The sequence below is a fragment of the Microplitis demolitor genome, chromosome 5 (assembly GCF_026212275.2).
Source record: "Microplitis demolitor isolate Queensland-Clemson2020A chromosome 5, iyMicDemo2.1a, whole genome shotgun sequence".
Lineage (NCBI taxonomy): Eukaryota > Metazoa > Arthropoda > Insecta > Hymenoptera > Braconidae > Microplitis > Microplitis demolitor.
In genome coordinates, this window is record NC_068549.1 from 1,156,280 (window position 1) to 1,181,314 (window position 25,035).

The 25,035-nt window shown below is 28.7% G+C and overlaps 2 protein-coding genes across 3 annotated transcripts in view; both read right to left on the reverse strand.

Annotated features, from left to right (window-relative positions):
• Positions 1-14,498, reverse strand: part of LOC103569256 (beta-1-syntrophin) — a 131,804-nt gene extending 117,306 nt beyond the window's left edge. The window contains exons 1-2 of the mRNA XM_008546469.1: positions 14,423-14,498; positions 6,115-6,742 (exon numbers count right to left, since the gene is read on the reverse strand). Coding sequence (XP_008544691.1) covers positions 6,115-6,742; positions 14,423-14,446 — 652 coding nt within the window. The 5' untranslated portion in view covers positions 14,447-14,498. The remainder of the gene's footprint in view (positions 1-6,114; positions 6,743-14,422) is intronic.
• A 3,027-nt stretch (positions 14,499-17,525) lies between these two features.
• LOC103569257 (purine nucleoside phosphorylase) lies at positions 17,526-24,796 on the reverse strand. Of its 2 annotated transcripts, none has more exons than XM_008546471.3 (6): positions 24,274-24,796; positions 21,461-21,555; positions 21,099-21,307; positions 20,780-20,955; positions 19,789-19,979; positions 17,526-19,314 (listed from the first exon to the last, which is right to left on the reverse strand). In XM_008546471.3, the coding sequence occupies exons 1-6, from the start codon at positions 24,369-24,371 to the stop codon at positions 19,097-19,099; spliced, it is 987 nt and encodes a 328-aa protein (XP_008544693.1). In that variant the 5' UTR covers positions 24,372-24,796; the 3' UTR covers positions 17,526-19,096. The 2 variants fall into 2 exon arrangements, with proteins under 2 accessions (XP_008544693.1, XP_008544694.1); XM_008546472.3 differs by having other exon boundaries at positions 21,099-21,277; positions 24,274-24,785.
• Positions 24,797-25,035: the final 239 nt, after the last annotated feature.

A 25,035-nucleotide genomic window follows, 5' to 3' on the forward strand; every position in this document is an offset into this window, starting at 1 on the left:
AATAAAAGATGAGTAGCGGATGACGTAGACAAGGAAATGATAAAATAATGTATGGAAATAAATGTAAAGATAAAATTTATCAAAATGATGTCATTGGGAGTGAAGAGTGAAGAGCCAGGACGGGGATAGAGATCAAGAAGAGGCTTGTTATAGTCAATTTTATTTGCATAAGTATATGAAGCATGAAAATCCTCGTTGAAATGTAGGACACAAGTGAAATAAGATAGAGGTGGGTGGAATGGCAAACTGGCATGGAGAAGAAGAACGACTGGAGAAAGACAAAGAGAAAGAGAGAGGATTTTACTTTAGGAACCCCAAGTAAAAGCACAGGCCGGTAGCGGCAGTCGAGTCGAGTCGGGTCGGTCTTCTTCTCTGCGCCAGTCGGCAACCGAATAACAATTACGTTACGTTCTCCAGATATTCCAGAATAACCGGAATTCGATGGTGAGCGCTTAACTGGAATAATCGGGCTGGAGACCCTAGAAGTTGCTTCAAATTGCCGGAATTAATTCAACAATTAGACCCTATTGTGTAGTATCCTTTTGAAAATTTACGTTTCAATAAAATTTTACAATCACGGGATGTTTGGATCCTCTGCAAGTACAACAATTCATTTTTTAAAATATTTACTTTGATATATTTATATATACAGCCTGTAATTTTGCAGCGACATTTGTTTCTGGTTCACGGTTCGAAAATATTTCGATTGCGATGGAAAATTTCGCTCAGAATTTTATATTCGTCATTTAAAATACTGGACTGCATACTTTTGCAGCTGAAACTTTCAAGTTACATAGAAAAGTTCGAGGACAATTTTTTAGAGAATTTATTGCCCTACAAAAAATGTTTTAGTAACAAACCGATAAATTCAAAATTTATCAAGTTTTATAAAATTTTTGACGCTACTCCATTTTATCTCAAAATAAAAAATAAAATTTTTATGGTAATTTAAAATTTAAAAAATTTTTTTTATATAAGAGAAAAATAAAAAATTTTGTCCAGCCCACTCAAGTATACAAATAATTATTTAAAATTGTTAAAAAAATTCATGGAATGTGAGAGAGAAGAAATAAGAAAATGCTGAAAAGATTTGTAGGACTGTGTGCATAAGAATGTCGGAAATAGTTTGAATTTCGTAGAATTTAAGATGCAATTTCTGTCTGACATCGTTACTGTTAGTACTACTAGCAGTGGTAAGGTATGTCATACGTCATCCCTCAGGTAGGGGAGCCGCAAGAACAGCAACAAACTCGAGCTGGGCATAGCGCAGATCTGAATGTACGGAGCTACAATGCACAGTTAAAATTACGCATTCCAATTTCGAAGGACACTAACGGGAATCCACAATCCTTCAGCGGCATATGTTATTCCTGCTACCAATAAATGTCCACACGCCACCGAAGGTGGAGGGAAAAAGATTAAATATACGTTAGAATAAATAACAACAGGTACCGTTCCACTGTAAAATTTTAAAAGAAAACTTCGGCTGCTTTTGTGCTATGATTGATCGTCGGAAAATTCCGGAATAGATTTTTTTCGATTTTAATTTACGATTCGCTGGCTAGAGGTTTTATAGTAACAGTCTATTGATTTTTAGGGGCTGCCATTTGGGTGGTATCCAAAGTACTCAAGACTGAATTTACCTTATCAGAAATTATAATGAAAATTCTGTCGAGGTTCAAGTGGAAAAACCGTCAAACTGCCTGAGTCTGAGCATAATTTTTATGAAAATTTATACAAATAATTGTTGACTTATTAAAGTGTCGTAAAATTTCAGATAAACAAAACTTGAGTCTGAGTTATAAGAAGGCAATATTTCGGTGTGTATAGCGTAGTAATATCACCTACGGTGATTAATAATCACAAGGAGACGATATTTCATGAGGATTCGTCTGGATCCGGCGGAAAGATCGCCAGGAAGGATAAGAAGAGACCGAGTAAAGGAGACACGCCAAGTTGTTTGAAAATCGTTTCTACTTTACAAACTTATATGCATTTATATGTACTTCCGGTCTATTTTTTTTTTTTTATGATCTTTACTTAACCGGGTCGGGTAAAATGGGCCACCTAAATTCAGTTCAAATTTTTTTTTTAAATCAAATGAAATTTTTCTTTTGAATTTTTAAAAAATTTCTGCGCTTGTCTATTTTGCCCGCCGTTTTTTTTTTTCCAAACAATAATTTTTATCATTAATGTTTAGTTTATAAATATAAAAAATCTAAAGACACACATCAAGTTTTTAGTTTAATAATATAAGTTTTAAGTATACGTGAAAAGTTTTAAAGCTTATTTACCTTTAAAAATTGTCAAGACTAAAGAGAATAAAAAATTGCCGGTAAGACTTTTGCAACTGACAGCAAGTAAACTGCAAGAATATTGTATAACAAAAAAAAAAATAAATAAGACCTATATAATCTAAAAAATAAAAAAAAAAAAATAAAATAAAGAATGAACAAAATAAGTTGAGGATGTGAAACGCTTGCTAGGTTTTTACTGCTCAGATAAAGCTCGTAAAAGATATAGAATGTGTAGGAGACGAACAACGAGAACAAGAAGAACAAGTACAAGAGTTTGCTACTTGAAAACATGTAAGATGGAAAAAGATAAGAGGATAAAAGCCCAATGATATTCATATTTAAGTTAGCCTGTGTTTGTGTTAAAGCTTGTTTGTGATATTTTCGTGTCTTCTTCTCCTCATGTCAACTAAACATCGATTAAACTTATTACTATTATTATTATTGTCATTGTTATTGTTATTACTAATCGCGAAACTTTAAAAGGATGACAGTTCAAATGAGTCTATGAATATAATTGTGACAGATAATTGTTTTACTTTATTATAAAAATGTTTTTTAATTAATGCATGAGTCTATCTTCTTATTGCTGTCCCAATTACTGACATACTCATTTATTTTGTTACAAAATAAACTCAAGAATAATAATAAAAATGTATCTACATATATATATATATATATATATAGATTATTAGATATAAGGAAGCAGCCGGAAAAAACGCCCCCCTATTTCTACTCTTTACTACCAAGTAATTATTTAAAATCAATATGACCTAGTAATTTAAAAAAAAACGATGTGAAGTTAAACGAACCCTTAAAAAAAATTCCTACAAAAAAAATAATCTTAGTTTAGCAAAAGCCAATTTTTTAAAATTCAAGATCTAGATCGATACCAATAAATCATTTTTCATGAATGTGAAAATTTAAAAATTTTTCTTATTAATAAAATAATAATGAATAGCAAAATTGAAAAAAAAATTTTTTTATCTGAAATAGACATTTTTTTATCTAAAAAAAAATATATACGAGTCATTCTTTAATTAAATAGTGACTATGATATTTTTTTCAAGAAAACCCGTGTCGATAACAAATATATGACCATTAAATATAATTTTGACCAGCTTTGTGTTGTACAATCCGGCAATTCTTTACAGTTATTTTTTTGAGACCATCCATTACTTTACCGCACTCAGGGCAAGTTGAAGTATATCCGGGGTCAACTAGAGTAATCGACTCCTTTCATCAGTTACATTTTTATCACTCTATCTCTATGTTCTATATAAATATATATAAATTTCCAGTTACCATCATTATTATTGTTTTTATTTTCCTGTTTCTAATGTAACGATGATTCAGCCGTCGAATACAATTGTCGTAGTCATCTCAAAATAGTCTATAACCCTCGTAGTTTCGCACAAGCAACACACATTTACTAGTCACGTGTAGACAGAGAGACAAAGCGCACATGTAAAAATACATGGATGATAATAGAGGAACTTGGTCTGGTGTATGGTGTGTGAGGAATAAGAAAAGGATAAGTAAAAGAGGGGGAGAGAAAAAAGTAAAGGGTGGGATGTGAAACAAATGGTTGTAAGGTGACAAAAGAAGTTTGAGAAGCAAGTGTGTGCGACTGGGTAAAGACTAGCATAGAGGGTTGAATTCGAATAAAGGACTGAGCATTAAAAAAATGAGAGAGTACTGAGAAATTGTAGAGTGATGACTAAAAATTTAAGGAAAAAGTCGACAAAAAAATATAATACCCGATGAAAGCTTATGTAAGAAAGCTTTTTTTCTCTAAAGGTTTATTTAGTTTTTTTTAAATACTCGTGCAATTGGAATTGAGGCTGGTTGGTATAGAAATACTTTCAACAAGTTAATCACTAGCAATTTTTAATATTTTTTTTTAGTTTAGTAAAAAATAATAAGTGTACGTAATAGAGCACTTGTAAACTACTTTTCGAGACTGCGCCATTTCGTCTTAAAAAGAAAAAAAAATCTTTAATGATATTAAAATTTATTTAATTTTCTTTAAATGTTAATGAAAATTCAAACATTTAGCGGGAAAATTGAATCATTTTTGAATGAGTAGATCTACTATAGCCAATTTTTTTTTTTTTTTGAAACCTGAGGATCTTAATTTTGATAGAAAATTTTTTATAATTTATTTTGAAATTTTGATAAAAAATTGACTGCGTATATTTTTTTATCAAGCAATTGCACAAAAATAAAATGAAATAATTATAATAATAAATAAAAATAAATATTACTAATGACATGAAATTTTTTTTCAACCAACAAAATTATATCTGTAAAAAGGCCAAGTGTCAAAGCCCATTGAAGAATAAAAAAAAAAATTAATTTAGCTAAAAGCTCATCACGCAAGTGCCGCGGTATGTAGTGGTAGTGTGTGTAATGTGACGTAAAACGTAAAGAAGGTACAATGTACATCAGAGTAAAGAGTAAAACGAAAGACAGAGAAGGAAAAGAAAAAGAAAAGGAAAAGACGAATAAGAGGAAAAGTGGGTAAAAAGTTAGTGGACGAAAATTCAGGAAAATTATTCAGGGAATTGAAAAGTGGATCTCAAGTCTTAGTGAATAGTTAAGAGACACTAAATTCGATATTAAAACGAACGCGGAGAATCCGTTGCGCTTAATGCACCGCGTACTCAACGCTAATTGGAATAAAAGTCTCGTTAATATTTCCAGGGCTAAGCTGCACTACAAAGAGGGTACAAGAGTGATGATCGCTCTATATATTTTTACACAAAATATGTACAGAGGGTAGTGCATCAAGTTTGGTACTGAAGTTTATAAAAGATTCTCTTAGTCACGCGATTTATTTTTTTTTTTTTCAACAATGTATTTATCCATTCTTTCCTACTGTGTAATATACTATTTTTATTTCTCTTAAGTTGTTTATTTAGTTTAGTTTAGTTTTTTTTTTTTTTGCCCTTTTTCTAGTGCAAATGGTATTTTACTAAGTGCAAATCGATTAACTGCTGAAAAGAATGTAGAATAAATGTCCGGTTGGGAAATTATTACAGGAAATTATTAGTCCGAGTTGAACAAACTCTTGTTCGACTTGGCGATTAACTACGAAAAAATTTAAATATCCATTTCTTTTACTTTGAAATTCAATGGAAAATTATTATGAAATTTTCCGCTGTCTAGTAGCATCAAGATAAAAAAAAATTTACTATTTTTTGTGATCAAAATTTTCATTACCATAGGTTTTGAGTATTTTTGTACTTCGAGTTAATATTCTGACTAAAATATTGAACATACGGCAAAAATACCCGAGATCAATTTTGTAGGAAATATAATTCTCTACAAAAAAGGACTCATTAAATTTTTTCGTAACTTCAATAGTTTACATGTTAGAAATTTTTGAAACCAAACGCTGAATTTTTATCAAAACTCAGTATTTTTCTGTATGGCTTTGATTTTAAATTTTGACTAAATGATTGAAGATACGAAAAAAATATATCAATACAATTTAGTAGAGTATTAAATTCTCTACAAAAAATATTTCAATAAATTTTTACCTAATTCCCGTAGCTAATCTCAAAATAATGAAGAACCAACTGGCGATAAAATTTTCGGAAAATGGGGATTTTAGTTTCAACTTGGGCTTTTGCAGGGAATAATCTTGTTTATTATCATGAATATAAAGATAAAAAGGAGTACTGCATAAAAATAAGTTCATGGGCATTAAAAATCGTAAAGTCAATAAAAATGTTGATGAAGTACGTAAGTAGTATAAGTAAGTAAAGTATAAGAATGAGTAAAGTAAGTAAAGTAAAGTAATAAGTTTACTTACCCTCGAGTTCCACAACCTTGCCAGCGCGTTTAAGAGCCTTGACAGCTTCATCATGAGTGGCTTCACGTAGATCTTCGCCATTCACCGCGAGAATAGCGTCACCGACATAAAGCTGTTCTGTAAGATCAGCAGCCATACCTTTGAAGATCTTGGATATGAGAATGGGCATTTTATTTTCTTTCCCGCCCTTTATTGAAATACCGAGACCATTGTTGTCGCCCTTGACAACGCGAACAATGCGCTTCTGATTTGCCACCGAGTCCGGTACGTCCGGATCATTCAGACTGTCAATATTATTGTTATTTATGTTGCCGTTTAGCGGACCGCCATTGCCCGCGAATATGTGCTCGTAACTCTCGTCGAGGGATATGCTCAGATAGTCCTCCTCCAGAGAAACAAACACGCGGTACCACTGACTTCGTACTTGGGTCTCCAGGATACCCGCCCGACTTGTTGTCGTTGTTGTTGACGAGGACGCCGCGGTTGTTGTCGTTGACGAGGATGAAGACGATCCGGGTACTGATGTACCTAGACTTGGCAATCCACCGGTATTTAATTGTCCCAGCATCACTGTTGGCTGACTGCTGCCACTCAGCTCAACCATCTCGATTTCTTCGCAGACTGTCCGCTGAAAAATTTTATTAATTACTCATTTTTTTTCTCAGTCCTTAGAAAAAAAAAAAAAAAACTTAAGTTACTTAAAAGTATAAAAAACTAAAGAAAAAAATTTTTCAAGTTTTCAATTTTATAAAAAAAAATTTCCAAGCAAAAGCTCATGATAAAAAAAAAAATTCTCGGATTAAAATCTACTTATTCTCATAACTTTCGTATTGGTGGGCGGTTTTTTATTGAACAAATATATATTGACAGAGATAATTCATGATATTGCGTTTTTAATGGACGTATAAAAAATAAATAAGCTCAATACGACAAAAAGGGTAATGGAAAAAAATAAATAAATAAATGATAATAATAATAATAATAATAATAATAATAATAATAATAGAAGAGGTAAAAAAATTTGGCATGCATGACTACTAGAATTTCGGACTATCATAGATGCACGTACAATGAAAGTCACGAGAGATGAAAATCGATAGAGAACTAGAGTCGAGTCGAGTAGTCGGAGGCTCAACACACTAGCCCGGTGCGACATTAGTGTCGTTTGGATTTGACCTGCGTTATGCAATTTTGCATCGGGTGTGGAAACTGCTCGGCTGAGGAAGAAATTCAATCTGACTTGTGCTCTACATATGTATGTTTAACATGTAAAGGTATATATATACATATGTAGGTTATATTCATGCATACTCATATCTATACACATATATAATACATTTTCTCACAATAGAATTTCTCAATAGCGCTGGCCAACCGATAATAAAATTCTTATTGAATAAAATCGCATATCAATAATAGCACATTTCACTGCCGACAATGTGGCTCCGTTGAATAATATTTGATACATTGAATAAAAATTTTTTTATTTTCTCTATTGTCCTGAAAATTTTTCCGCACGCCCGATTTTTGTTTTAAATGTAAAGCCGAAAAATTATACATTTTTTCGAATGCCTGCATTAGTTTTCAAATTTATTTACTCTACGGTCGTATATATGGACTGAGGTTTTCACAATATATCATAGATATTTGAAAAAAAAAAAAAAATTGTAAATTAAATGCATGAGTAACGAAGAGTCGGATGAATATTTAATTAAAAAGTACAACACGATTGGATTGTTGAGTAAAAACAGAGAAGATGAAAGTAAATTAATTAAATTACAACAAATATTTGATATATATATTGAATCTGAGATCTAACATTTATTATTAATAGGAAGAGTAATAATAAAATAAATATAAAAATATAAAATATCTCATAAACCATTGGCTTATACAAGCCGGCTTAAATAAATCCTGAATTTAATATACGAACGAAACATGCAATGAGGAAAATCCATTTCATTTCCGAGAAGATGAACATTCTACAGTGATAATATTAATTTGAAATAATAAATAATATTTATAAATAAGAAGAATTAAAAAATAGTTATAATAATAATAACAATAATAATGAAATAGCGTAAAGAAGTATGGAAACAAACAAAGCCAAGTTGATGAGGAAAAATAATTATACTAATTATAATTTCTGATTAAAAGAGATATTTGTTTTATGAAATAGAAATTTATCAAGACTGCAACGCCAGTGAATTTATTCTATTCAATTTTTTTTTTTACCTTAATAAAAGTTAATAAATATGAAAAATATATAAATTACATGTATATGTAATTTTTCATCAACGCTTTTGTTACACGCTCACTATTTGGAATCATTTAGTATCTTTTACGGAAAAAAATTCACCTCTTGTTACCGCCGTTAATTAAAATTAAAAAAAAATTTCCCCAAACCATGCCATTGGTCATAAAAGTACCCAAAGAATAATTTCATTATATTTATTGTTATTTTAACTATATAAAAACATTTTTCCGACGTTAACGATCATACGCTGTTATATTTCTAGATCATCAAATTTAAATATTTTTTTTCAAATGGTGGTAACTTTGATTTTTGAATTCATCAGTTTGTTGCCTGTAACCTTTTTTTGGGTCAGAAAATTTAAATTAACAAATTTTTGAAAATTCTAAGTGACTTTTTAAAAATTTTTAGTGTAAATTTTATAATTTTGAACAAAGTTGAAAAAACGCTTTAAAATGGCTGTCTAATATTGGATATATATGTATATATATATAAATTTTTTTTGAGTAAATATTAAAAAAAGTGAAAATGGATAAAATTGAGTTGAAGCAAAATTACGTATCTATATTGCTTTTCACGTTATAGTTTTTTTTACATTCGTATACAAACAGTTTTATTCAGTATTTTTATTTTTCATATTTTTTTTTGACTAGCACACACGATTCTCTGCATTTACTAAATATAAGCAACAATATATATATATATATATCTAGGTAAATGTTTTTTATCCTATATTCGAGGCTCGCATGTTGTGCAGACGTTTCGTTCAAATTTTTCGCCATCAGTGAAAAAAAAACCCATACACTATCTCAAACACTATCATCCGGATATACGAATTTTGCTATGCATAATATAATACAATATGTATAAAAAAAAATGGCATATGTAATAAAGATTATCTGAGTGTTCTTATGCACTGTCATAAATTTATTTTTAAACACCTTAAAAATAATTTACACAAAATTAATGGGGTAAAAAAAAACTTAATTACCATTTCTATGCACCGCGATCTTTTTACGACTGACTAAGGAGATTAATTTTTTTTTAATTAAAATTCTTAAATTGACATCGATTCCAGTAGAAATTTTTTTTTCGCAAGAGTATGTGCCCATTTCCCAGGCCATGATATATGAAAATTTGTATGTTCATATAAAATTCCATTGATTAAAACTATAATTAAATTTTCATACGTAAAATATTAATTCCATTCAATAAATTTAATTATCTGTCAATTGTTCTTGCAAATTACACGAAAACTTGTTTGATAATAAATTATTAATAAAATTTGAAAATTTTAATAAATCATATTTTAATAAAAAAAAAATTCATGATTTTTTTTTTATAAAAAAATCGACGCAATAAAAATTTAAATTACAAATAAAATAACGAAAGCTCAAAAAAATATATTGTAGAAAATTAAAGAATTTTAGTAATTAACTATAACCAGACATTTCATAAAAATTTTCTTTCATCGTTAAAAAAAAGTCATATTCTATTTATTTCAACGCGAATTCATAAATTTTTTCCAACAAAAAATAATTCCCTCCTAATGAATTTGGCCAAAAAAGTTGATTATATTTTTTTCTAAGATTCCTGTGAGTTATCCGTCGAAATTTTTATTAAATACTGCCAATAATTAAAATTAAGCAAGTGAATTTACTTTAAATATAAATTTTACTAAATGAAATTAATAACAGTAATTAATAATTAATTAAATTTCATACACATGGTTATTGTAAAGTCCTCTGCAAAATGACTCCATAAATGAAATAAATTTAATCGAATCTCAAAAGCCAAAGTCCAGTATTAAAACACAAAAATTATTCAATAACCCTCAGCTGATAAAAAATTCATAACTTTTTCTAGTCCAACCAATAAAAATTTAAATTCCAAAAAAAAAATCCACAAACAAAAATAAAATAAAAATCACTCGATAAATAATTATTGATTGTTATATTTTTACAATTATTCATAAACTTCCAATAAATAATATCGAATAAAACATAATTAATTAAATTAAATCACGGGAAATTATATTTCAGCGCAACAAACAATGTTACATCAAATAAATCAAGTTACAATTATTATCATCATATATAATGAATGAGTATTTGTAATTCAATAATACTGAATTGAAAATAATATTCATACTCTCTTCATATGTTGAAATATGGTCATAACATAACCGAAACGCAAAACCACACGCATACAATTGCCCAAAAATGAAATTCAATTGATATTCACATTGGAATTTGATCAATATATATGTATATATTTTATATACATAAATGTAGATGAAAGATATCGTGTTTAATAGAACAATGATTGTATTTAGATCTAAAGTAATCGCTTTTAAGCTCTGATATTAAACCAAAATAGACTATCTTTTACTCTAATCTATTGATATCCTCTTCTTCTCTCATATGGTCTCATTCCTCATCACTTATATATATATATATATATATATTTATGATTGAGAAATGTATAGAGATGTACAGAAGTGAATAGTGTGAGCATTGATGACTAGCAAAGGGGCATCAAGCTGTCGACAAGAGAAAACCGCCAGCGTTATGAAGCAAAACCGCCGAGTAATTAATACCACGAGCTTAATGAAAGCATCGATCGCGTGAGTAGGCGACGAGCTCGTCACTGGACCCCGCCTTTATCTGTACGCCATACGAGAAGAGGGGCAATAAAAATAAACATTAAAAAAAAATCAAAAAATATAATAATCCAAGTGTTCCCATCGTCAAATTATCCGGACATTTTTCGATGAAAAAAAAAAAAAATTACCATACATTGTGTGCTTGTGACAGCTTTTGAGACTAAAAAATTTGATGGAAATTTAAATTTCCACGATATTGGATTTTAATTGTCACATGTGTTAATTCAAAGATATTTTAAGAATTAATTACTTTTTAACTTGAGTTAATTAAATGAATAATTGAATTTTGTAAATATTTAAATTTGTAACTTACGAAATTTATATGTATGTTTTTTTTTTTTTTTTTTTTTTTTTTTTTTTTTTTATTTTTTTTATTGAATCAATTAATATTTTTAGTCGTATGATATAAAAATATTTTCCGCAATAAAACTCATATTTATTTATATAGTCTATTTGGGTGGTTACTTTTATTAATGAATTTATAAAATATTATTTTATTAAAATTAATAGACGCATATGATTGAATGAAATGAATTGACTTGCCGTTTAACAAAACGTGGTCGTTTGTTTAAAACGCGAAAAATGTCGTCTGATTCGCGAAAAAAAAAAAAACCAATAACCTTGTGCGTTGGAACCGGCTTGTTTATGACCCCAGGGAGGAATGGGAATGAACATTGAAGTATATGGAGATCTAGGGGCTCATATTCTGTCGTATATATTTATGTATGTGTGGGTGGGTGTAGAAAAAAAGAATATGAGTAGGAGTGAGATGTAGACAATGTAAAATAGAAAAAATGAAAAAACTAAAAAATAGGAAATGGAAAGAGCTAAGCGCGAGAGTGAAACGCAAATCCACTTGTAACTTTTATCATTGAAACACGACCGAATGCATTTTTTGATTTCATTTGAATTTTCTATACGGTTGATATATATGTATATATAAATGTATGTTGGAGAATTCGATTTTCAATGGAACAAAATAATGTATATTTTAGAGATGCAATGAAAAAAAAAAATTTAATATACAATCTAACAAAAAAATGTAATTCAATTTTTTTAACATTCGTGAGCAATTATTTTATTCTACATTTTGTTGCGAATAATTCATTGTATTGTGGAATAAAAATTATGCGATAATGAGATTATTTAAATTTCTCATTTAAATATTTCATGTAGAAATTATATTATATTTTTTTTTTATTGTTCTGGTGATTAATTTGATTATTTAGACACAAAAATTTATTAGCGAGGATAAATTGTGTGCTCAGATTTATTTATTTGAAACACGATTTCATTTTTAAAAAAAAATTCGCGCTATAATTTGCGCACTGAAATTTGAATAGAGATAAAGTTTATTTCAATGCAAAAAAATTATAGTCAATTGAAGTGAATTTAAGATGGATTGGAGTGATGTTTTTTGGCTGGAAAATTTTCCTTGGGTCTAATTACCGTTAAATAAATTTTTTTGTAAGATAAAGAAATTTGCAAACTCAAGTGACGTATCTTGATTAAGTTTGAAAGCTAGTGATGTTATCGCAGTCGAGAAAGATCCTGACAAAAAAGAATTCCTTGAAGAGCCGGAGAGAAGCCGCAAAAAATTAATTTTGTAACGGAAATGAAGCTTTTAGTTTCGCGAAAAAAAAATTATACCTTTTTTTGAAAGATGAGTAGTCATTTTATTTTAATTTGAAAAAATGATCTGGATTTTTTTTTCAAAAATAAGTCACAAGAATTTGCTTCCAGGATCATTAATTAAATTTCAGTTAACAAATTTTACTAATTAACATTTCTGTATCAGACTTCAAATAAATTAAAGATTAATTTTAAAAAAGTTACTCTTTAATTTATTTAAAAGTCGTCTCTCAACACCAGACTAGTACGTCTGAGTATTAAATTCCGTTTCTACTTAAATTTAAATCTCGCTGTTTTTCATCTTTACATTACCCTACGACCCAAGGACACTACAAGTAACACTAGTAAATTTACATTGTACAAGTGCTGCGCAGATGACATTGACATCATAAGAAAAAAAATTTTTTCGCGTTTCGATCTAAAAAAAAAAAAAAATAATTTAAAACCCGTATGGACATTTTTGCCACTTGATAATTTTAATTAACTAATTTATTTAAAATTTATAAATTGTCTCATATCTGCTACACCCACTCATAAAATTCTAAAATTTATTCAGCGAATCTTGAGTGTGGCAAATAAACCACCGAACTCGTCAGTTCAATAAAAAAAAAAAAATGCCGATAAATAAATCATAAAATATTAAAAACTATCTCAGGTACTCTTGATACCCGATTAAATAAATACTAAAATCTATATTTATTTTCCTTTATTTTTATGCAAACCGAACGGTCCGGAAATTTATTTAACGAATCTAGGTCATTTGAAAAAATATAACCGATATGTGTATAAAAATTAATATATCAATTGGAATAATTGATATTCTAAATAACTCTCTTATTAATGGAGTGAAATTGAAAAAATAACTAAAAGAGGATCTAGATTTCTTGACTTTCGTTTACTCGGCGTTTAACTTTTTCAAAACTTTTTTACGTGTCCATAAAACGATTTCAAATAGATCCACTGTCATGAATTAATAATTTTCATAAAATGAATGAAATGTCACAGGTTGAATGAAATTTAAATATTTAATTGATTAATACAAGCGATATCAACTGCAATTATTTAAAGCTCATATAAAATAGAAGAAATCAAAAATTGGACTGTCATGTCAATGACTTAACTAAATTATCTCGACACTTAATGTAACACAACTGATGATTTTTTTTTTATTTTTAATGAAGAAATTAAATATTAACGAAAAAAATTACTAAAAATTCAGAGGAAATGTTTGATACTCAAGTCAGTCGACGTCTAACAATTGAGTTATTTTTTTTAAAAACGATAAATTATAAAAAAAAAAAAAATATTTCAAAAAATTGCACTTATACTTTTCTCAATTTTCTACACGTGCATTTTTTTTTTTGTAATTGATTTGTGAAATGAAAATTCAAAAATTGTTAAGTTTCTACTAATTTCAGGATCATGAAAATAATCATCACTACTTTTAATATCAGTAATTAATTAGCTTACACATAAAAATAATTATTGCAATAAAAATTTCAAATAAATTTGAATTTTTAACCCAAAATTTTTGAAATGCCACAGCTTTAAAATAAATTTTTTATAGAAATAAATATTCGATTTAATTGATTCGCACAAAAAAATTTTAATTAAAATTTTTTGAATTACAAATAAAAATTTGAACTTTACAGCCAATGCCCTATTGACTTATTAATTAACCCACGATATAAAATAATTTATCTGCACATACCATACAGTAATTATTACCAAAAATAAGTAAAAAAAAAAATATTTACCGATTTTCGAGCGTGTATGGGCATAAGACTTCCGTTAGAACAGGAAGTAAAACGTTTTTCTTTCAAGTACTCCACAATTACGTTTTACCCAAAATATTTAAATACCAAAAGTATCCATGTACATATATACATACGGATAAACATATGTCTTGTAAGAACTTTTTAACGTCAATTAACGTTTGATGTCACGATTCGTGACATAATCGGCCAAAAGTTTGCTCTTTAGTTTAGACATTTTATTTCTTACCAAAAAAAAACTCGATTTATTAATTATTCTAGATTAATTACGTACAAGTAACGTTACTTTTTATTATTACACATTTAGAACACAACACTAAAAAAAAAAAATTTTAAAACTGACACTTCACTCGAACGCCATTCCCGCCATTTTTAAATAAATTATTGAGCAGATTATTTATTATCCATTTTTAATTAATTATTAATTAGATTAATTGACAATTACTGTGGCTAGTATATTTTTGAAATTACTATTTGAAATTTAATTTAATTAGTTAATTGTCAATCTATTTTTTTTTTTTTTAATAAAAGAAATTTGAATAAAATGTCGACATTTTTGTTTTTAAAATTCCCGCACTGCACTAACACTTTTAAATTAAATAATTAAATTGACACTTTATTGAAAGGCGACGATGAGTTTAATTTTATTTTGCGTAATTTGTTTAAATTATATTTTTTAATATTGAGTAAATAAATAACAAACACTTCACTGCGCGAATTACTTGGGACTCGGAGAAAAAACAAAACCGAGCTACTGATTCGAGCGTCACGTGTGTACTGACTGCTGGGTGAGCGACTGAGCGGAATCTCGAACTCCCGAGCCAGCGCGACTCCGCTTCGGCTGCGTTCGGGTTACGTTTATTTGAACGGAGGCGCGCGCGAACTTCGAAGTGGCGCTGGGATCGCTGATTCAGTTCACGCGGGAAATTTGAATTTTTTAATTTTAAATTTTATTTAACATTATATTGATATTTAATAGGATTGAATGTCAATTACAAAAAATTAAAATGAACAAATTTAAACAAAAAAAAATTGAAAAATAAGTTTTTCATAATTTTAGTAAAAGATAAAAATGAAAAAATAAAAACTTACATTTTGGACACTTGCGATAAATTTATTTTACTCATACCGGAAATGAAATTTGAATAATTCAATAATTATTCATGTATAAAAAATACTAATTAAATTTATTTACACAAACACTGACACTAATCACTCAATTATTTACAAACCGCAATTTTTAATTAAAAAAAAAAAAAACTAAATTCTATTTTTAAATTTTTTCACAATGGCGGCTTGAAAAGTTTAAAAAAACACTTTCACTCAAATGACCCGATAAAAAAAACGCACTTAAACACAAACACTCACTAGCACTTTTCAAACACTGATATATTAATAAAAAAATTTTATATAGATTTTACTGATATTGACGTTAACAGACAATTAATAATTTTTGAAATTTTTTTTCAACAAGTAAAATATAAAAAAGAAAAAAAAACTAAAAATATGCACATATAGACAATAAAAAAAAACTATAGGTGCAATTTTCTAATTTTTTTTTTTTAATTTGTCGTTTTAAAAAAAAATTAAAAAATTATTAGACGCTGGCTAACTTCAGTATCAGGGATTTTAAATTAATGAAACGAATGACGACGAACGCCCGGTAACTGAACAATAAAAAAGATGGGACGATTTAATAGTTGTTATTTTTTGTTATTTATATTCCAAGTACCGATAAAATTATTATCACGAAATGTTCGTTGGGTGGTAGGGAATATTTGAAGACTCGAGTTATAATTTATTTAAACAAAAAAACACTGAATTTATTTATTTAATCACGACTAGATACTGCACGAGTCCCCGAGTTAACGCGATGGCGTTACAGTGAAGTTTGGCGCAGAACACTTGCGCAGTTGTAGAGACGGTTGGCACGGCCTGCGCAGTAGACAAAATTGACACGCGCATGCGCAAAAACCAGTGAGGCTCCCGCGTGAAGGCTGCTCTCATTGTTTTTGTCATTAAAATTTGGTAAATTAATTTATTTAATTATTGTGCGGCATGATTATGAACATTTAAATATTTTTAATTTTTTTTTTGTTTGATAATAAATATTTAAAGGTATCAAACTATGTGTGTCAGTAATCGTGAAGTGAATAATAAATTAAAATCAGTGCCGACGTAATTCTCGCGTTGTTTCGTGCACGAATGTGAATGCAGCAGACATCAGACAAATTTAAAATTATAAATAATTAAAAAAATAATATTTAGAAAAAATTCACTTATTAATCCCCGAATTTTTAAAATGCGCATTTTTAAAAATTTTATTTTATTAATTATTTACTCTATTTATTAATAATTTTAAATTTGTTTGTTAATTTACTCAGGTATGGTAATTAAATAAATTTCGTACGCCTTTATAATATGAATAATAAATATAAATTTGTAAATAACGTTAATTTAAAATTTGTCCAAAAGTAATATAAATACAATTAAGCAAATAAAATTTAAAAAAAGTAACAAATGTATTAATATTAATATTTATATTTATATTAATGTGTGTTATATACAACGGACAAATAATGCTACATAATATAATGGAGATGAAAATTATTTACAACGGATTTTCATCGTCGACTTCCGTGTAAATTCAATGGAAGTCAATAAGCCGATAAATATTTTCTGTTGTTTCGTAGTCCATGTTCTTGTTTTTTATTTTAATATCATATTATTTTTTAAATAAAAAACGTAATAATAAGAGAGAAATAAAAAGTAGTAAATCGACATTCCAATCAATTTTACTTGATTTATTACATTACTTTTTATTTATCGGAAAAAAAATTATTAACATAAATCATATTTTTTATATTTAAGGAGAGAAAAAATTTGTAATTATAAATCTTATTTTTTATTGCTTTTTTTTAATAATTCAATGTGATTTATATACATTTTTTTATCATTAACATGCGTCAGAAGTAATAACAATAATAATAATAATAAAAGATTTTTAAAATAAGATATAAATAATAAAATATTTCTAAAACTTGTATTCTTTACTTTAAATTAATATTGTGTCTTAACAATTGAATTTACGAAAAAAGTCAATCAATACTTTTTTGTAGGAAATTTAATTTTCTACAAAATTGTATTGATATAAATTTGTCATATTTTTAATATTTTAGTCAGAAATTAAGTTTAAAGACACGAGAATTTTAAGAGAGTCGGATTTTGAACTCTTTCATAAATTACGTACTTAAAAATCAAAATTCGGGGTTTTCTATCAAAGATACGATAAAATTGTATAGAAATGAATTTGTAGAGATTTAAATTTCCTACAAAAAAGTACTCGATAATTTTTTTCGTAGATTTGATAATTTATGAGTTATTTCAATTTTATCTTTAATGGAAATTTTGTTTATAATATTTTTGAAAATTAATTATAAAAATAATAATTTCTAAGCTTATAATAGAATATAAAAGTAATGGCAGTAAGTTTTCGTACTTGTCAAATAGTAATTTAATTCACGGCAACCGGAACAAGTTTGAGTTGAAGGCGTAGTCTCAGAATGATCAAATACCAGTTTTAAGACAAAGATATAGTCATATATCATAAAGTATATAGAGAAATATAGGGTAGGATTAAAAAGTATATGAATTTATCGTTCACGACTGTCGATAGATTTACAGACCCGGAAAAGGCGCAGCTTAAAAAAAAGACGATTAAAATTTAAAGTCGTAATAAAAATATTACAAGATAAAATAATGATAATTCTGTTTGGCATAAAGAAATTTAAATAAAAACCGATTGGAAGTAATCAGTGTTACGTAGTTATCTTATTCTTCTTATCAAGTCAACTGTACGTGGAGCGAATCAGTGAGGATAGGATCGAATAGTACGAAAGAGAGTATAGAGATGAACAGGGTGCAGTGAGACTGAATTGAGATAAGGTGAGACTTTACGGATCGTAAGCTCGTCGCACGGAAACCACCCCATCGCTCTTGTCTTCGGGGAAATAAAAAATGAAAAAAAAAAAAAAAAAAAAAGAAGCAAAATAGTAAAGAAATAACGTGCGATAATTTTCGAGTCTCCTTCTCGTGTTTCCTTTTTTTTTAACGGCGCTTTCCGTTTCTTTGTTACCGTCACTTCTCTCGCGTCTTTTCTATCTTCCCCATCACTTACTTTATATGTCGTCTGGTTGGTACTCTACTCCTGGTTTAAAGTCGTACTATCTACGCCTTTTTCCCCAGCTACCACCTGCTCATGCGTTAAATTAAATACCATTTACGAGGGTCCTTCTTTTGTTTTATTTGTTTTTTATTTTCCTCGAACCCGCTGGGATGCCACCAGGTAGAATCCGATTCGATATAAAATACTATACCCATTCTACATCTACATTCAAATATACAGTATTTTCAAGTCACCAAGGGCAAAATGGCCATATGTAGTAAAATAAATTTATATTAATGGTCTTTTGTTTGTATTAGTTTTATAGAATAGTCAATAATAAAAAAATAAAATTTTATTCTTTAGTAAATCGGCAGTCATAAAAAATACGGAATTATTTATAATCAAATGCTTTCATTTAATTTTTTACCGTGAAAAAATTTTTTTTTGCGTGAATAACGAAAAAGTTATGGAAAATGTTTAATAAATAAAATTTAATTTTGAGTGACGAAGGGCTTGATTCTTTGAACCATACGACGAACGAATTCTTCAAGTACTGGCTGCCGAGATTTTCCGACGTCCATGACTTCCTCGTGATTGGCTTCGTCGTGACAGTCATAATCGTAGACACAGAGATTTGTTATTAAACTAAATGCAAAGACAGTCAGATTGCAGTGACGTGCGGCTATCACTTCGTGTGCCGTTGACATGCCTGCAAAAAATTTTTTTCATAAATTATCATTGATATTTAAAAAAAACATTTGATAAAATTGTCGCGGAAGTTTAAATTAAAATAACTCGTTAATTATCAAGTCTAGGAAAAAAATGAAAGAATAATTTTTTGTAGGAAATTCAATTCTCTGTAGATTCATTTCTATGCAATTTTATCGTATCTTTGATAGAAAACTCAGAATTTTGATTTTAAACTACCCAATTAATGAATAAGTCAAAAGTCTGACTTTAGTGTCTTTAAACTTCATTTCTGACTAAACTATTGAAAATATGACAAATTTATAAGAATACAATTTTATAGAAAATATAATTTCCTCGAAAAAAGTATAGAATGATTTTTTTCATAAACTTGATTGTTCAGCCGCAATTTAAATTAGAAGCCAAGTAAAAAATTTTATTGATTTTTAAACTTTTATTGTTATCAATAAATATATAAATAAATAAATAAACGTACCAACAGCATCAACTCCGATCATTCTCAACATTTTAAGTTCAGCAACTGTTTCAAAACTAGGTCCGCCAAGACAAGTATAAACTCCTTTATGTACGATATCTGATATCCCCATTTCTTCAGCAACTTCTCTCCCAACTTTAAGAAGCTCTCGATCATAAGCTTTATTCATCGGTGGGAATCGCGGGCCAAACCTTAAAAAAAAAAAACAAGTTTACTCGTCAACTTTATTGATTTTATATTCATACTTTTTTAAAATAATTATGAATAAATTTTTTTAAACTTTGATGAATAAATTAACGTATGAAAATAAAATGGGTCGTAAAAAATTTTATCGAATGATTTTAACTGGGAATGTACAGTAAAAGTCGGAAGAAAAGAGGAATGAGTGAGGGATAAATCGAATTTCCGGTAGTCCGCAAAGTAATTCCCGGTGAGCGGGTGCGGCTGTTATAGACACAGAGATAGATACAGATACAGAAATAGTTATAGATATAAATGATAAAGGTTATAGGGTAGAGGATAAGAGAGGATTCGAGTGACCAGTTGTGTGGGTGTAAGACACAGAGGTAAGACGGATTCTGAAGGAAACTAAAGTCCATTAATATCGGGACGAGTGGGACAAAAGAACAACTCGGTGATAACGAAAAAGAATGGGGACACGAGTATGTAGTGATAGAGTATGAGGAAGATAAAATAAATAAAATCGAGTAGAGGGAAAGGAAGAGTCTTAAAGTCTACAAGGAGTTCCAAAAGAATAAGAAGATCTAAACCCGGCGATGGTGACGAGTTTCCTTGTGTAAATATCTCAATCAGTTTTTTTAAAACTCGCTAAGTAAATACTTCATCAAATTCTATAATGTTATTGCTCTGATAAATTTATTTCACTTTGAATTATTCTATATTTTCGTTTTTATACATACATTAAATATACTGATTTATGTAAATAAAAAAAAATATTAATAATTTTTTTTTTAAGTAATAAATAGATTACCTGTCGTCATTGGGTCCTTGGAGGGGGTTATTACCAGCGAATCCCATTATATTGAGATGATCTTGCACGAGCATTATGTCACCGACTTTGAAATTTGGATTCAACCCTCCGGCGGCATTCGTTGCGATCAGATGAGTTACACCAATAAGTTTCATTACTCGAACTGGCATCGCGCACTTAAAAAAAAAAATTTAATATTGACATTTATTTTGTGATAATCTTTTTTTCAATAATTTCCAGCGGTAAACTTTTTATTTTTAATAAGAAAAAGTCTTAATTGAAAATTGAGAGGTAAAGGATTATTATTACTGGTGATTACCTTCCATAGAGGATAACCCTCGTAGTAATGAAACCTTCCTTGCATGCACATTACCGGAACATCTTGGAGATATCCAAAGACCATCTGGCCTACGTGACCCTTGACCGTGGACTTGGGAAAGTGTGGAATCTCCTCGTAGGGAAAGATTTGCTGGTGGGTCAGTGATTCGGCGATCGAACCTGGACACAACTCACTATGTTCAGACTCTCCTGCGCGTCAGAAAAAGTACCGAATTTTTTCTAATAATTTCCAACCAACTTCCAATTTTTTTTAATTCACAGATCGTGAGTCCCGATATAATTTAATTTAAAATTGGAAGTTCCAAGATTTTAATAAATAAATAAAAAAAAATAAATACATACTCATTCCAGAACCACAAATAATCCCGATTTTAGGCCTTATCGATGTACGATCAAGGAAAAATTGAGCTGTTTCTTGTAATGCTTCAAATGTATATCTAGAACAATAAATAAAATAAAAAATAAATTATACAGCGTAAAAAATTTTCGGAGTGAACGCAAAGTGGATGATTTTTCATTTATTCACTTTCCTTTAGAGTAAAATTCATTCCGACAGGAAATTTTCGTAGACTGGATGATTTTCCATTTATTCAATCTCCTTAGAATAAATTTTACAGAAAAGGAGAGTTCTGAAAAATATTTATTGTAAAAAACGCGGAAAAAATCTCTATTTACTCCGCATGCGTCTTTTTCTAAAATCCGTAACTTTGAGTGACGGAAAAAATTCGGATTTAAATAAAATCCCCCATTTTTCCAGTATATTTCTACCGTCATCAGTAATTTAATAAATATACTTTAAATGTACAACAAAATATTGACATTGTATAAAAAAAAAAAACTGTACAATTCCACTATTAAATAATATATAATCTACACTGTTGGTTAATTTAAATAACTGATAACAGTTATTACGAAATAATTTTATCAATAATTAATGAATCCAAGTTGTTTGTTAATAAGAAGGAAGAGAGAGATGGAGATAGAGATTAAGAGAGAGACGAAAAGAGTGAGCCGGTTATATTAATTATTTCTCAGATATACATTATATATATATATAATGAATATCTAACTGGTAATAAATTTTGTCAAGCGTACAACTCTGGGTTGACATATTAAATATATATGACAATCAAATATCGCTGGGTTAATGCCTCAGTATTAAGTTAGAGAGACATCGAAATATAAGCACCAGCATCGGCATCAGCTTCACCTTCAGCTTCACCTATACAACTATATATGCAAGACACACAGGATATAGGAGGAGAGATGAGAGAATGCATCCAGGCATTACATATATCACTCGTCACAAGTTACTCCGGGGATCTTAACTGGTATTTGAAGCATAAGTAAATGGGAGCATCTACTGACACAGGATCCAGGGAAATAGGAAATAGGAGTTACGACTCCAGCATAAATACACATCGAAGGTTCTTGTTATATTGCTCTTTACAGTCGCGACTTAACTATCACGTTAAAACTTTACATTATTTTCTCCAAGTGTGTCCGTAATTTAACAACTACCAGATCAAACTGCTCAATAATAAATTGAATAAAAATAAATTTTTCAATTGAATTTATTGGGAAAAATAAAATAAAAGTTGTGAGAAAAATCATGAAATAAAAATTAAATGAATTTGACCTGTTTCGGGTCCGAAAAAAAAAAAAAAAAAAAAAAAAAAACAAACTATAGATAAAATAAAAGCGCTGAAATCAAACAGATAGTTGAGAGTGATATATTAATTGTTAAATGGGTAAATAAAAATACAAAGGAAGAATAAAACAAAAGTTTTTTCATGTGGTTAATTACAGATGCTGTTAACTGATGCGTTAAATACTAGCCCACATGAAATAAACTCTCATCCGCGAGATAATTTGGTGATAAACTATTAACCCGAATAATTATTGCACGGACTATGGTTATATGACACTCTAGCATTGTTGTTCAGATACAACCGCATATACATAAATATATATATATATATATATATATATATATATATATATATATATATATTTATATACGTAAATGTACAAGTGTATTTTATAATGAAGAGAGAAAATTATATCGATACTCAACTATATATTCACATCATAGACTGCGAGTTTGTTATAGCTAATGAAAACTACTCATACTCCAGACATATACAATAATATATATATGTATATAGACAGAAAATTAGTTATATACTGTTTTGAAACTTTGAACATGTTCACTGTGCTTGAATCCTCGAATGTATTAGATGATAAATATTAACCCTCTCAACAAAAAGTTTTAACCGCAACTAGACCCACCCTCACATCATCAAAATCCTCGGTGCAATTTGTACCTTCACCTTTCAAGCCCGATCTCTTATGTATATCTGTACACAATAGATGTATGTAACACGGCAAGCTGTTTAGATTTTACAGAACACTTTGAAAGTATTTCCCCCCTTAACTCTGCTGACGATGTCTAGAGTACATACAAGAGTACACACGTCCCTCATCGAATTAACGACTTTTACTATTGTGCTTTTGTACTGATGGAAAATAATTAATGGCTCTTTATTCTGCACACACAATAGGTCTATATTATATATGTACATACAGATACATGTAGGTTATTGTATTTCCACATCGATTATTTTATCTCCCTGTAGGCTAATAAATTAACCATATTAACTCACTGACTGTAAAGTTTCATTTCTCATTTCTTTCATGAATTTTAAATATTTCAAATCAAATATCGCTACTAGTATTAATCAATTAAATATTTTTTTTTTAATTAATATTTATATTAATTTATGAATGGTCAATATTTAATTAGAAAATCTGAGGCAAAATGAGTTAATTTTTTTTTTTCACAATTTTACTGACATTTAAAAATGGAAAATTTTTATTAATGGATAGCTAATTTAAAATTATGATGTTTATATTTGAATTTTGATACGAACTTATGAATATTAAAAAAAAAAAAATAGTGAGTTTGAGAAAATTTTTTTTCTCAAATTATGGCAATAAAAAAATTTGAATTTTTACTTGAGAATATAGTTGGAATAACTTATTTTTATAAAACAGGTAAATTAGTCACTTATTAATAAATAAAAGTATGAATTATAGAGAGGAAATGGTGAATGAAAAAAAAAAAAAATTAAAAAGTTTAATAATAAACTTACGTTGAATGAGGAACATGTTTAACAACAGTCTTGAGAAACTCGTTTTCGTTGGGTTTATCGACACGTCCATGCCCATTCATAGTCTCCAGGAAAGGCATTACTTATTTATACAAAATCACTTTTTTATAAATTTACTCACTTATTATTTCCGGTCTAGCAAAGTCGCTGTGACGTATAAACAAGTGTATTAGCGAAGTTAGATAAATATTAACTGTCAATAGAGTGATTTCTTAACTGAGGAAACCAAAACAAAGATAACAAACAGTAAAAAAAATGTAAATAAAAATAATAATAATTACAAGTGTGTGAACGATGCGAGTGGTCGCGAAGGAATGTGACAGTAAGCCGAGAGGAGCTGCTTTATAAGTGTAATAAGAAGTAAGAAAATGATCAAAGTAATGACTGACTAAACAGAGAGCCAATGAAACGTGAGGCTTGAAATGATGACCAATAGTAAGGTCGTTTTTATGATAAAATAAAAAACAGTTTATAATGATAATAATAATAGTAAGACACTCACAAAAGGGTATTACGGCGATAACCCAGCGCGTTTAAATGCTCTAATTGCTCGACGAGGCCATTTCTCCCTCTTTTATATTCACTACAACTCCCTGTCCTCATCCAACCGGTTGATCCATTTATACGCACGTTAATTTTTCACCTGGAATTTAGAAAGGTCCTCGATCGATGTTTATTTCATTAGTATGTATTTTATTTAACAGTTTAAACACTCGTATATTTTAATTATTACCACTTTGTAAT

What these genes read in the sequence shown, in the direction of transcription:
- LOC103569257 (XM_008546471.3), bottom strand. Translation starts at nt 24,371, where the DNA reads ATGCCTTTCCTGGAGACTATGAATGGGCATGGACGTGTCGATAAACCC. An exon ending in CAAGGACCCAATGACGACAG is followed by an intron (nt 19,980 to 20,779) that starts GTAATCTATTTA and finishes TTTTTTTTTAAG; the next exon opens with GTTTGGCCCGCGATTCCCAC. An exon ending in GATCGGAGTTGATGCTGTTG is followed by an intron (nt 19,315 to 19,788) that starts GTACGTTTATTT and finishes AATTTTTTGCAG; the next exon opens with GCATGTCAACGGCACACGAA.